Source organism: Carassius auratus, chromosome 40, assembly GCF_003368295.1.
Source record: "Carassius auratus strain Wakin chromosome 40, ASM336829v1, whole genome shotgun sequence".
In the NCBI taxonomy this organism is placed as follows: Eukaryota; Metazoa; Chordata; class Actinopteri; order Cypriniformes; family Cyprinidae; genus Carassius; species Carassius auratus.
Genome location: NC_039282.1, coordinates 10,832,731 through 10,847,818, shown reverse-complemented (window position 1 = coordinate 10,847,818; position 15,088 = coordinate 10,832,731). Strand labels below are relative to the sequence as shown.

The 15,088-nt window shown below is 38.3% G+C and overlaps 1 protein-coding gene across 1 annotated transcript; it reads right to left on the bottom strand.

The window, feature by feature from the left end:
- Nucleotides 1-2,659: 2,659 nt before the first annotated feature.
- On the bottom strand, nt 2,660-14,833 carry LOC113058568 (nuclear fragile X mental retardation-interacting protein 2-like). Its single transcript, XM_026226574.1, has 4 exons — nt 14,453-14,833; nt 9,889-11,547; nt 6,405-6,437; nt 2,660-6,214 (listed from the first exon to the last, which is right to left on the bottom strand). The coding sequence occupies exons 1-4, from the start codon at nt 14,595-14,597 to the stop codon at nt 6,162-6,164; spliced, it is 1,890 nt and encodes a 629-aa protein (XP_026082359.1). The 5' UTR covers nt 14,598-14,833; the 3' UTR covers nt 2,660-6,161.
- Nucleotides 14,834-15,088: the final 255 nt, after the last annotated feature.

Here is a 15,088-nt window from a genome sequence, read left to right as displayed (position 1 = left end):
ATGTTCAATTGTTATGTTCGTAAAATGTGCTTAAGTGAATGTAAATTGCACCAGTCTGCATGAGATGACACAGCGCGTCGTGCATTGCTGCCGCACGCTGGCTTATGTGCTGCAGGAGTCCTAATATTTCCATTTGTGTTATACAGAATAAACGAGGATCTGCTGAATTTTCGTAGTCTGTCTTTCGTTTAAACACAACGCAGAAAACACCGCTACACTTACTTGTAAACACAACCTTAAACAGGCTTGCAGATTTAAATCCATTTAGAAATGATGAACAACCAGCCAGCCAACGATCTAACAGAAATTAACAGCTGCCTGTCAAACAAAAATGATAACAAACCGAATTAAATCCTTCACTGCCACACAGGCAAATGACAAATTGCTTAATAGCCGAACTAATTATTATTAAAGTGTCACTCACAGTCACAAGCCTAAATTCGCTTTAACACAGTCCTCTTACATTTACTCTTCAAAGTAGTGATTAAAACGTAGCGTTAAATTTGAGGTAGAATTTTTGGCGGTCGACAGAAGCTTTTCACCAAAGCAGATTGTGCATTTTACCGTTATGTTCTTTTCTTTTTCGCTGACAAATTGAAAATAATGTGCGTACTTCCATAAACCAAACGCGGTCCTCTCTGCTATCTTGCCGGGAGTTCAAAAAAAAAAAAAAAACCACACACACACAGGGTCAGGCGCAGGGCACAGACGCATCACAGCCATTGACTTTACGATCACAGAGCTTCGGCTCCGCTGATACATCCGCAGGTGGCACAGTAGACCTAGGACTACTGTCTGACAAAAAGCAGGCTGCAGTCGGGATTTTCCTTTCCTTAAAATAACGGATTACTTTTTTTAAAAAAATAACGAAGTTACTGATTACGTCCGCACGAAACTAACGCGTTAAGTTACAAATTTCAGGAAAAAAGTAATTAGAGTACTCTAACGCGTTACTTTGTAACGCGTTACCCACAACACTGCTTATAAATGACTAATTTCAACAATATTTAAGTCTGATAATTATTACAGTGGTGAAAATCTGAAAGAACAATGGATTTAATATAAAGTCATCATATTATGCATAGTGTTTTTGCATGCGCATGGGGGATTTGTGTACTTAAAGACCATTTGTGACCCTGGACCACAAAACCAAATTCAATGTAACTTTTTTTTTTTAAATTGAGATTTATACATCATCTAAAAGCTGAATAAATAAGCCTGTATGATATGACAATATTTGGCTGAGATACAACTATTTGAAAATCTGGAATCTGATGTTGCAAAAAAAATCTAAAAACTGAGAAAATCACCTTTAAATGAAGTTTTTAACAATGCATATTACTAATCAAATTTTTTTTTGATATATTTACCGTAGGAAACTTCCGAAAATATCTTCATGGAACATGATTTTTACCTAATATCCTTATGATTTTGTCATAAAAGAAAAATCGATCATTTTCACCCAGTGTTTTTTTTTTTTTTTGGCTATTGCTAAAAATATACCTCAGAGACTTAAGACTGATTTTATCGTCCAGGGTCACATTTGTCTTCCATTAACCATCTAGTAGTACACTTTTCACTCTCGATGGTGGTTTATGTAGGCCCCCTTAGGCTTACCCTGGACATTATGATGGGCAACAGCGACATCTAGTGTTACGATTCTAAATTATTACCGAGTTGGAGCAGAAACAATACACCAACAACATAATTAACTTGAAGCAGTAGTTAAAATTGTATGGTTTCTACATTTCGAGTGCCTCAAACAATAACTAAATGCGTAGACAAATAAAAATAGCCGATAATCAAATTAACCACCAATGTTTTAATTTAGTGTTATATTTTAGTTAGTTCAATGTTAAGCTACCACACACTTATCCCGATGTCCTTATTCTTCACCCTCCAGCATTCTCTTTACTTGACTCACCTTTATAACAGTGCCAGTTCTGAAACACCAGAGGGATGCTGGGACTTTCCCTGGGAAAACACAGTTTCCGTCTGTCCTGTTTAAATGCTGTAATAACCGTAAGTCAGGGTTATAAAGATGAAGACGGAAATACAAAGTGTTGCTGTATCAAAGGAGCAGGTATGCATCGCTCGAGAACTATTTAATTAAATTTTCCGAGTTTAATACTAATTGAGATAAATCAAATAGGATTTTTGGTATAATTACCACCTCAAAAATATTTTCTACTCTTTTCTAAAATTATAAAAAAATAAAATAAAAAAAATAAATAAGAAAGAAACAAAGGACACGGAGAGGCATTTAAAATGGAAGTAAATGGAACCAGTTTCTGTGCAGCTTACAATTTTACAAAAGCGTATAAAAACTAATTATTTGAGCTATTGTTTAAATCTTTAAGTTGTAAAACTGAAGAATAACAGGTATTTTATCACAATTAAACGTGTTTACATGCATATTGTTTACAATTTGTTGGTGTATTTTTGAAAAAGTGTTTTTTGTTTAAAGTATTGTTTCCCCTTACATTGTAAGTAACTCACTGTAATTTGTATTTTTGCGTTTCTTTAATAGGGTGTGAAATACATTTTTGGGGAAATCAACATTAGGCCACAGGCTGTCTTGTATTGAACCCAGTATATTCCTTTTTCAACAATAGTCATATTCAACAGAGAAATTGAAAAGACGACTAAGAGAACAAGATCTTTTTCAACAAGTTTATTAGCAGTGACAAAGATTCTTGAGACAAAATGTAACCCCCTCTTCATGTCCACTGTAGGAAATTTAGAGGGAGCAACATAAAATGAAATATTAATCCAAACTTTTAACATTCAAAACATGGCACAACTGAAGACTGTTGGGTGGAAATGGGGATGTAGGGACAGGGGAAAAGGAAAAGCAAGAGTTTTTCATGTTATGATGTGGTTCTGTTTAATATATCGCTTAAAACAGGCACCCTGAACTTGAAAAGTTCGCAATATTAACTTTGCATATAATTGAGCGTTTGAATGAAGACAAATACACATGCTTGCACACGAACAGACACACACATATCCATCCACACACACAAAAAGTTGAGTTGTCAGGACAATAATCATTCACACATCAAGAAAACACGTGAAATTTGAATATGCCGACAAATATGCATTTTCTTCGTACAGATTTCGCAAACACACCATCTAAGTATCACTGTAACTCTCTCCCATCCATGCGTGCTCTCATTGCTCTTAAACACTAAAGGGAGCGATTTAAGATTCATGGAAATAATTTATATTGCAATTATAATATAATTTGTGGGGTAGTAAGTGCTTATTTAAAATGAGGAAATTAAGCTAATGTGCAACCCCCCAAAATATAAAGTCTGTTTTGTTTGCATTCTGTGCATAGAACCTCTATATGTGCATTTGACCCCTGGAGTTGAGTTTTTTGAAACAAAGACCAGGTTCAATTCATTCTGCTGACAACATTTACAAAGACATATCTGAGTTAAGAGGACAGTTCACCCTAAAATCTGAATTCTGCTATTATTAACTCACCCTCATGTTATTCCAAGCCCATTTCAACTGTTTTCATCTATACAGTGATAGTCAGCGGGGTCTGAAAATTTTTTAGGTTTTGGAATGACATGATGTTGAGTAAATTATGACAGGATTTACATTTTTATGTGAACGATCCCTTTAAGCGGAAACAGGGATACCGGGACAATACGGTGTTCAAAAAGGTATTTCATAATTGACTTAATGTAAAAACAGATGGCTATAAATTATGCCTACATCATAACTCCTTAAACAAATACACTGGATATCAAAAAAGCAGCTCTATGGGAGTTGTTTAAAGACAAAATTTAGATAACTACAATAAAACTCAAGTGAAGCAATAAAGAGATATGCTTCTAAAAAGCCAACGAAAAGCTAATTATCAATTGCAGGATTTCTCTATCTTGCACAAAGCTTTTAAGTGGACCAAAATTAGAAAAGATGAAGCAGAATTTAACAACTTTGCATCCGTTTCATCGACAGCTTTTGCAGTATCTTTTGAACTAAGATATCGGACAGACTTCAGATACATCAAGAACAGAAACGGAAATAAGAAATGAGTAAGAAATAATCATGAAACATCCCACGTTTTCTGAAGACTGACTACTGAAACCATTACATGCTGCATTTAAAACATGGAAGAAAAAAAAAAAGAAAAAAAAAAAAACCTCTGGCAAAGGAAAGACATACAGATACGTAGTGCGGTTAACGTCTTCCATGTGTACTTACATTTTTTCACCTGGCAGTGTTTCATTGTCATGTAAAGAAAACATTGATGCCAAATGATACATATGAAGATGCAAGCATTGGCTTTTCAGTCAAAACTTAAATCCCTCAAAAGTTACAATTAAAACAAAACAGCTGTTACAAACATGGGACGTCTTTTCATATTTGGCAATAACACTGTTGGTGCATTTTTGTTTTATTTTTAGATAGAAGAACACTGCCCTAATTCTACCTGAGTGTCTTTTTTTATTTTCTTTCTTTTTTCACTTTTTTTTTACATTTTGTTTTTTATATATATATTTTTTTTTTATTTTGAGATTGTGGACTGACAGTCCTTAGGCAGAGGTTAAAGTTAGTAACCTATGATTAATTACTAGAATTTCAAATATGTACTGATATGTCAATGTTTAAGGACATACAATTCAAGAACATAATACGTAAAGTGCTACTGATTCTTATGTATAAATCAATTAATCTGTGAAATGATAAAACAGAATAGACTTTAAGTTTAATATGCATTTTCTGACATTAGAAAGAGAAACATTTTTACACAACGGCAGAATTCCTGTCAACGGTGGTTCTATTGATGAGGCTCATGTGTACTTTATCAACTGCTTAACCAATAAGCATGGAAAAGGTACAAATTAAACAGTCAAGAAATAAAAAGCATAAAAGTGTGATTGTGGTGCTCAATAAAAAAAAAACTAGGGGCTTCTAGTCTCTTGAGTGAAATAAAAAGTCTGATCGTTCACCAGCGACTGCTCTCTAGGTTCCCTCTAAATTGTGGTGTAGTTCCAAATAAAGCTAAAGTAGTTGCTACTGCCTTTAGGGTCAAAAACAAAACCCTATTTTGAAGAGCAGCTCTGCAGAACAAAACCAAACTGAACTAAAACCTCCATAATGTACCTATAGCATTGAAGCTAAAGCAACTGTGTGGTGTGGCACATCTTATTGATTAGTTCCGGGTTCTAACAGCTACTTAAAAAATTAAAAACATAAAACACTCAAGATAAAGGAATATAGCATGATCTCTGCCCCGCCGTTTACACACGCACACGACGAGCAAGAGACTTGAATGGCTGTCAGGTGACGGAAGCGTGAAGAGACGACAATAGCACTTTGAACTCTTCCAAAAGAGGACACACGGAGCAGCGTACTGCACATGTACACGCACACTACAGGGCGTGCGCTTTCCCAATCCGAGTGTACCTCGTAACCTGCCCTTGGAGTTTTTAAGTATTTCAATGAAGAAAAAAAAATTAAATCAAACAAACATACGAAGTGGAGACGTGTCACTAACAGGACTGACCCAATATTGTCCAGAAATTAAATTAAGACAATTATTTAATTCCAAAGGCTTGAACTAATGCCTCCCGCACATAAATGGAGTTCGATTCCCCCGAATCTCCTAAAAAAAAAAAAAAAAAAAAAAAGCTATGTAGTTCCTCTGGCCACAGTATGTTAATTCACTCCGGTTCTGTGCCCAAATGAATTCAATGTGACCACTTCGAGGCTACTTGATTATTTGAATTCAAGAGGGGACACATAGTGATCTCTCTCTCTTTAGGTCCATGAGTACTTAAAGGAGAAGCTTCCGCCCAACCGAATGCCATGACAGGGTTATCATGAGTGTTTGACGTGTGAGTTATGTCCCCAAAGTCATTGAAATTGTCTTTAGCAACATATCCACTAGACGCATTAGAGTTGAGTTCCACAGCTCCTGTTCTTCCATTCTAATATTCTAAAACCAGCTAACCCGTTTTCCCAAGCGCACTCTGTTCCTCTGCGCTCAGCCTCGACTGCTGATGGGTAACAAGGTCCATTCTAAACCATCTTAAGATTGGATTAGTTCTGATTCAGGATGTTTCGAGGCTGCAGCCATGTTCCTCAAGCACATCTTTTTGCAGCAGAGTTCATCTGAGATATAGTGTCCAGACACAGCTTCACTGAGCAGGTCCGTCCCATGACTCACTGTAGAGAACTACTCGATTTGGATCTACGAGAAATTGAGGAAGACGTACGTAGGTGAGAATTGGGAACTCTAAATGATATGGGAAGAGCTGAGGGATGTGAGAAGACGTTGGGTTGCAATATCTAAATTATGAATCTTTTAGGGTTTAAATCACATGCTGAGGCAAGAGTTGTCAATAAAAGATGTCAAACACAAGAGGTAAATGGTAGCTTACCTTGTTTTTGCAAATTCAAAATATATTCCATTTCTGCAAAGAAGAGAAAAATTCAAGTTCAGTGTAAAAATACCCACGTACAGCTACAATTCAATGAAGATCTTACATTTTTATTTTCATCTTTATAGTATACACTGATATGTGTAATTATATATATAATATATTATTATATATTTCAGTCACACAATATCAGTAACAACCTTAACATTCTAATTTGATAAGGCTAGTCTAAACCAATTTATCTGCAGCACACAAACTGATAACACAAAGCCCAATTTTTATACATTAGAGACTGATAATTAGTTTGAACAATATTTTTGAACAGACATTTACACATTTAAGTTTGGTTGACCAAAATGATACAAATCAGAAGTGCTGGGTAGTTACATGTTAATCTGGATCACGTAATCAGATTCCAAATATTAGAGAACTTGTAATTAGATCATATTATGTGATAAAGTTCTTATAATAAGATTAGTTACTTTCAAAGGATTACATCTTCAAACATCAGCAGCAAATAACTCATAATTTGATCCACTCCAATTCTTATTTTTTCCTTTCGGAATTAACTTCCCACTTACAGTATTGTTCAAAATAATAGCAGTGCAATGTGACTAACCAGAATAATCAAGGTTTTTAGTATATTTTTTATTGCTATGTGGCAAAAAAGTTACCAGTAGGTTCAGTAGATTGTCAGAAAACAAACAAGACCCAGCATTCATGATATGCACGCTCTTAAGGCTGTGCAATTGGGCAATTAGTTGAAAGGGGTGTGTTCAAAAAAATAGCAGTGTCTACCTTTGACTGTACAAACTCAAAACTATTTTGTACAAACATTTTTTTTTTTTCTGGGATTTAGCAATCCTGTGAATCACTAAACTAATATTTAGTTGTATGACCACAGTTTTTTAAAACTGCTTGACATCTGTGTGGCATGGAGTCAACCAACTTGTGGCACCTCTCAGCTGTTATTCCACTCCATGATTCTTTAACAACATTCCACAATTCATTCACATTTCTTGGTTTTGCTTCAGAAACAGCATTTTTGATATCACCCCACAAGTTCTCAATTGGATTAAGGTCTGGAGATTGGGCTGGCCACTCCATAACATTAATTTTGTTGGTTTGGAACCAAGACTTTGCCCGTTTACTAGTGTGTTTTGGGTCATTGTCTTGTTGAAACAACCATTTCAAGGGCATGTCCTCTTCAGCATAGGGCAACATGACCTCTTCAAGTATTTTAACATATGCAAACTGATCCATGATCCCTGGTATGCGATAAATAGGCCCAACACCATAGTAGGAGAAACATGCCCATATCATGATGCTTGCACCTCCATGCTTCACTGTCTTCACTGTGTACTGTGGCTTGAATTCAGAGTTTGGGGGTCGTCTCACAAACTGCCTGTGGCCCTTGGACCCAAAAAGAACAATTTTACTCTCATCAGTCCACAAAATGTTCCTCCATTTCTCTTTAGGCCAGTTGATGTGTTCTTTGGCAAATTGTAACCTCTTCTGCACATGCCTTTTTTTTAACAGAGGGACTTTGCGGGGGATTCTTGAAAATAGATTAGCTTCACACAGACGTCTTCTAACTGTCACAGTACTTACAGGTAACTCCAGACTGTCTTTGATCATCCTGGAGGTGATCATTGGCTGAGCCTTTGCATTTCTGGTTATTCTTCTATCCATTTTGATGGTTGTCTTCCGTTTTCTTCCACGTCTCTCTGGTTTTGCTCTCCATTTTAAGGCATTGGAGATCATTTTAGCTGAACAGCCTATCATTTTTTGCACCTCTTTATAGGTTTTCCCCTCTCTAATCAACTTTTTAATCAAAGTACGCTGTTCTTCTGAACAATGTCTTGAACGACCCATTTTCCTCAGCTTTCAAATGCATGTTCAACAAGTGTTGGCTTCATCCTTAAATAGGGACCACCTGATTCACACCTGTTTCTTCACAAAATTGATGACCTCAGTGATTGAATGCCACACTGCTATTTTTTTGAACACACCCCTTTCAACTAATTCAACTAATTGCCCAATTGCACAGCCTTAAGAGCGTGCATATCATGAATGCTGGGTCTCATTTGTTTTCTGAGAATCTACTGAACCTACTGGTAACTTGTTTGCCACGTAGCAATAAAAAAATATATGAAAAACCTTGATTATTCTGGTTAGTCACATTGTACTGCTATTATTTTGAACAATACTGTATATACAGTTTGAGAAACCCTGCTGTAATGGAATGTTCAAAGCATTTCATGATGCTGATAACAAACAATGGAATATATTTTCTTTCGCTTTATGCATCAACATGGCACAAAAAAATCCCATTCAAATCTATGTCATAAACGACTTAGGTCAAAAATAATCTAAAATTAATAAAAGATGTAGTAAGACTACATTACCTAATATGTGTAATCCATTCAATAACATTCTCATCATGTTATATGTAATCAGTTATGGACTACAATCTGTAAGTCACTTACCCAGCACTGCCAATCAATGTCTTTAAAGCCATGTGCTCCAAAAATGAAATTATTTGAATTATGCCTTTTTGGATAATTATTTACTTTTCTTTAGAATCTTAAAGTCACAATGAAATGGAAGCAGCAACAGAACTTTTCAGATGAAAAGAAATTGTCCAAAAAAAAAAAGTGAGGCTGGGACTTCATGCTATTAATCTGTTGTTGCCTTTACAATATAGATTAAATTAAATAAAATTTTATAAAGACTTCAGTGATTCGAAAACAAAAAACAGATTTGAAATACAAATTAGAACAAACAACTTTTTATAATTCGTCCCATTGGAATTATAAGGTTCTATCTGACATGTTTGTCAAAATTGAGTTATTCACATATTCTTATTCTGTGACAATTTATTTACATTATGTGATGTTTTATTTTAAGTTGTGTACATTCTGGGATTTTTTATTGAAAAAACAAAAAGGTTCTATCTACAGAAGTCCATGGAACACAAAAACTTTAAAACTCAATATCTCAAAACTACTCAGAACGCAGATAGAACCTTATAATTCCATGGGGACGAATTATAATGGTAGCACTTTATTTTACAGTCCTGTTCCCTATGTACATACTATGTACTTATTATATAGCTAGGTAATAACTAGGTACTAACCCTGAACTACCCCTAAACCTAACCCTACCCCATGTATTTACCTTGTATTACCAGAACTTTCTTAGATAAATACACTGTAAGTCCACTATAAGTACATGTTAATACACGTAGTGTAAAATAAAGTGCAACCATTATACTGATATAACTCTAACCCTAAATAAATAAATAAACATTATTATCAGTAGTAATAAAATATTATGAATTTGTGTTTTTTGTAGTCTAATGATCACAATTTTTTTTTTTTTTTAATAAAACCTTTACTGTACTTGTCCTTCTTTAGTGTACATGCATAATCTACCAAAATGGATGCAAAGTACTTAGCAAGAAAATAAAATAGAAAGTTACCTTTAGTGTGGTAAATTACAGCAGCTTTTAGATCAAACGACCCCCAACTAGACCTCCTGTCAAAGCCCTTAGTATGGCCCTGGTCCTTGGCCAAAGCCACCTTAGGTGCTGCTGGGGAGGTGGGACACAGCTCGGCACAAATGTCCTTAGAGGAAGAACAAAATACTATTGCACCAAAAACCCCCGTCTCGTCTCTCTGGGCATCCAGGCTGGGTACAGAGGTCTCGGGTACGGCCCCGCTTGCCACCGTGGCACCACCACTCACTCCTCGACTGAAATTCTGAGCATTAGTCCGTTTTTCTGGCTCGTGAGCCTTGGGAAAGGGGGGTGGATCTGGTCTCTCAGAGGCACTGGAAGTCTGAGTGGCCACTGTAGCAGGACAGCCTCCCTGAAAGCTCACCTCCACCGGCACCTCCTTTCTGTTCGAGCGGCACGCCATGCTCTCTGGTCCGGCGCTAGGCTCATTGATAAAGGACAAGCCCCACTGATTCTGAAAAATGTCCCCCAGAGACTTCTGATTTGTCGGAGCAGCAGGGGGATCGGCTTGGCGGCCGCTAGGAAGTGAGAGTTGCATATTGGGGGGGGTGACGGGGTAAACAAACAGACTGGGCTTCCTGGGCTCAGCCACAGAGGTTGTGGAGGAACTTCCGATGGCGGAAGTGCCGCTACCCAGGGGAGATGCTACATTCTCAGCGGCAACAGCTGGGGTCGCCAGCAGAGGACTGGCATTAAAATGGGGACCAGGCAGGGGGCAACCATTCCCTTCCCCCAGCAGGGGACCGTTGGTAAAGCTAGCCGAGGTGATGGTTTTCACCGCAGACATGGGGACCTGTGGCGGTCTCCCAGGCACCTGGGGAGCAGGAGTGAGAGCCTCCCCGCCAGCTTGGGCAGTCTTATTGAGGTTCTCCTTCACTTTGCTTGCATAACTAATCTTAGGCACTATCTTAGCGCTACTATTGTCCACAGGAAAGACAGGCGGAGGCTTGAACAAGGTCCATGAGTCCTCTTTGGTGGAGGTAGACACCTTAACCTTGCTGGAGCGATCCTCAAACCGTTTGCCAGCCACTTTGCTGTCTGAGTTCTTGCGCTGAAGTTCAGCCACCAGCAGAGGAGGTGTGGTGGCAGAGGCAGTTGGTTCCTTGGCTTTTAGGTGCAGTTCGGGTTTTGAGTCCTGTGCCACAGGGCCGTGGTCTTGTTTGCCGCCCTGCTGCATGGCTTTTCCCTGGGCAAAAGCAGTCACATTGTCCGCGGCTTTGCCATTCCTCTGGGCCCGGCGTTTCTTGGGAGAAGTGTATCCGCTCTCGGAGCCACTGCCATCATTGTCAGCTCCGGGTTTGCTAGGGTAACCATTGGCAAGTGGTAAAGAGTTGAGCGACACCACACCATTCAAAGTAGCTAAAGCCTCCTTTTTGCCCTCAAGTGTGTTCAACTCTGAGGACTTGTCATTTTTGAAGTCCATGCTGTTCCTGCTAGTGTTTCTACCTTTTCTGTCCCCTGTTGAGTCAGTGGTAAAGGCCCGTCGGGTGGGCTTATTTTTCAAGTGGATATCTAGCAGGTGTCTGTCACCATTGCTGTTCACAGGGTGCAGGGAGCTGTCTGGGTTAAAAGAAGTGGGAGTCACCTCTCCCTCCTTCAGAGTTCCATTTATTTTGCCATTTTCTGCACGGGGGAGAAACAAAAAACAATAAATAAATGAAATGCAAACTGCAAATTTACATCAATTGATCCACTGAACCCATTTTTTTGGGGGGGGGGGGGGGGGCAAAAATCCAGATCAGATCTCAAGTTCCATAAAGGGAACAGGTCAAATCTAGTGAATGTTTGCGCAAGATTGAGGAATATTTAGACTAGGTATGTTATGTGGAACCAAGCCAGGGTCAGGCAGATGACAAGCTGACTCTTTTATCTCACACGGAACAACCATGCAGGATATTCTGTGTGTTTCCAATTATAACCAGATTAAAATAACTCAAACTTTGGAATATCTATGATTAAATAGTCAAAACAAAATTAGATCTGAACAGAGCTAATTTATCAAATTAATTATTTGCCAATAAAGTGAAATCAGAGATCAGCGGTTTTCACAAGGGTTCTGCAGAACATTTGTCAATAAATAAATAAATAATATAAAATAAAGAATAAATGTGTGTGCGTGATATAACAAATATTATTGCAATTTTAAATGACTGTTTTCCATTTTCATGTACTTTAAAAAGCCATCATGATATCATTTTAATATGCTTGGTCCTCAAGAAATCAATTATTATTATCAATACTGACAAAGGTTGTGTTGCATAACATTTATATGATAACTTTTTTATTTTTCCTGTACGCTTTGCATTTATTTCAAATAGAGTTTATTGTGAATTTCTCTGTGCTATATAAAGACATTTGAATTGAAACATTGTACATAAAGCTAAAAATATACAGTAAACTTGTTGTCCTTTTTTTACCATTTGTTTACTAGTTCCACAAATTAACAGTAAAAACAATCCATGTGCATTTTCTGCAACAGGATCGTTATATTTGGATTTCCTTGAAATAATAACAATCAAAAAGACATAAATGTTTTTTTGTTTTTTTTGTCAGGCAAGTGTGCATAAGACTGTCTGCTAGACTTCATGGTTTCTTTGGAAACTATTTATGGCAGCTGAAGGAATGTCCTTACAGGAGCTTAAGGCTGACATCAATAATTCCATTCTGGCAACCTGGTATACAGACTCAAATTAATTCACACGGGAGAAAATCTGTCTTTGTACAGTATATGTAAACAAGCTGAACCAACAAGGCAGTAGGGCAATGTAGTCTAAAACCCAAATCAAGGGTGGAATGAATTAATGAAGTAAAAAGTGGTTTGAGCATTAAAACGGCTCTTGACGACCTGAAAATATGAGGCATGAAGAGAGCACCCCATGCAAGTGTGCTTTCATCGGCCGGCTCAAGTCTGACATCGCCCTATTTTTAACCGGAGGTATGACGTGTCAAAATGGAGTACTCAGTCATATTTGGGTAGTTCCCCAGGACTGTTGGACCACGTCTTAAGATCCCGATATTAATGAAAAACACATAGCTGAATACAGAATGTGAACTTTAATTTGTGTGGTGAAGTCACACTAGTTGAATTGGGTTAATCGCAACATGGCAGTTGGCAAAGTTTACACTGCATGAAATAAACAAAAATCATTTAGCGGTCTTATTGGTTTCCTTGAAACCAAGTTTACACCATTTAGAACCAACTATGGGCTACCAGGGCACACTCGGTCAACAAACCGACCAAGTCATCAGCTAGCTTAGCATGCTAACTGGGCAGCCTGCATTTTTAGCCGCAGGAAGATGTTATTGTTGGTACATCAACAGGATTATGTGCAATACAACAGTAAATATACATTGCAAGAGGCGCTTGGCATTTTAAGCATTACATATGAACAGTTTTAGCGATAATTATCGGTGTAACGTCACAATAGCCAACAGAACCGTAACAACAAATAGCTTGATATCAGCAGTTAACGTTAACCCGACGCCTGTTGTGCATTATTGAAATGGCTCACAGTTACAGGGGATAATGCACACAATAAAGATGTTTGTCACTTTGTTTTTTTAATGAAATCAAACATATACGAGAGTTCTACAAGAGTTGGCAGCCTTCGTCGCGAGGCATGAGCTTCTACAGACGTTGCATATATGTATAAACAAGGCAGGTTTAACGGAGTCAATAAATTGCACTTTAAAATAAAAATAACAGAAATGTCATTCTTTTATCAACAGATTTTGTAAATCTACACGTCAACGCGTGCATTGTGACAGCATTTATGTACAGGATCTCCAGGCTGTTTGTATTTACGGCTGTGGAACGTTTGTAGCCGTACAGCTAAAGTTAGCTGTAGAATTTTCCGCCGCGTTCTATCCAGGCCACTTGGTGCCGAATTCGAATAGGTGGTAAGCGCGAGCCCAATCACTGCCAGGCCCACTCACATGACTGTCAGAGAGCAATAGGCCGCGTTTCGAGCTAAGCTGGCCAGACATCCACCTCTAAGACACCATTACTAGCGACTGTGACAGCAAAAGCTAGCATAGCTGACTGCGTTGCCCGAAATGTATTACCAAAGGTTTTGTATGAGTGAAGTTTGAGAGATTTGCTTGTCCATCATGGCGGACAGGAAATAACAGAACAAGCTTAAGCTACGAGCAGGAACATTCCACAGGAGCCGGTTCATGTTGCTGTGGCAGCGACGCGGCAAGAGCTAACAGGCTATTCTGGATCTCGACGAACCCATTCCTGTTAAAACGACCCAAACTGAGAGGCATGTTTGCAAATTAATTATAAGTCAGGGAAATGTGTAATGCGCGCTGAGAAACCGGTGCACAAGGTCAATGTCCCTTCACGCTAGCTAGCTTCGCGGCTAACACTGGATATAACTCTTCCAAACAGTACAGTCAGCCAAACATGCTCCTCATTTGAATGAACTGATGCTGTATTACTGTAAACAATCATGCTACGACATGTATTCGAAGCTTGTCAGAGGAAAAAAAGAAACAATTAACGTTAGTTTTGCTGTTTTCCAACCTGTTTTCTTCGTCTGCGTTTTCTCGTTCTGGAACTGACAGTGGTTCTGATCATTGTTTACCGATATGTTCGATCGATCAGGGCCGTTCTCTGCTCCATGACTGATATATACTCCGGTTGCCCCTTCGCAGGGACGTTTCTCCATTTAACGCTATCGCAAGTGACAGAATGTGCTCAACCGGTGCTCGATGGTCGAGGGGAGTTGAGACATTTGCACTGCCCAATCACCGCCTGCGTTTGGGGGTGCAAGCGAGAGGCGGGCGGTGTTTAGGTGCGTCGCGATGCAAGGCGTGGAAGCCTCCCAGTCGAGGCCACAGGAAGCTGTCACGCAAACTCATGCAATCAATCACCGTAGTGCTGCGTCGGTGCTGGCTGTGTGGTGTGCTGTTGGGAAGTTTTTTTGATTAGTGAGTGAGTGGAATCTATTTGGTCTGTACTTAGTGACCCTTCCTTCCAGAATAAATGCCAGAATAAATAAATTAATGTGTGTTATGAGCGAGTCCTTAATCGACTCACATTCAAGTCCAGTTGTGGATTCCTTATCAAGCAACACACTTAATTTGTTCCCAGATGGCAAACATTAGTTTTTAAATATATTTCTAAATATATATAAAAAATGTATTTTCTGTTGGCCAT

Coding starts and splice junctions, on each gene's coding strand:
- LOC113058568 (XM_026226574.1), bottom strand. CDS start 14,597: ATGGAGAAACGTCCCTGCGAAGGGGCAACCGGAGTATATATCAGTCAT. Junction 11,548..14,452: donor AACGCAGACGAAGAAAACAG/GTTGGAAAACAG, acceptor TCCCCCGTGCAG/AAAATGGCAAAATAAATGGA. Junction 6,438..9,888: donor TGTAATTTACCACACTAAAG/GTAACTTTCTAT, acceptor TCTTCTTTGCAG/AAATGGAATATATTTTGAAT.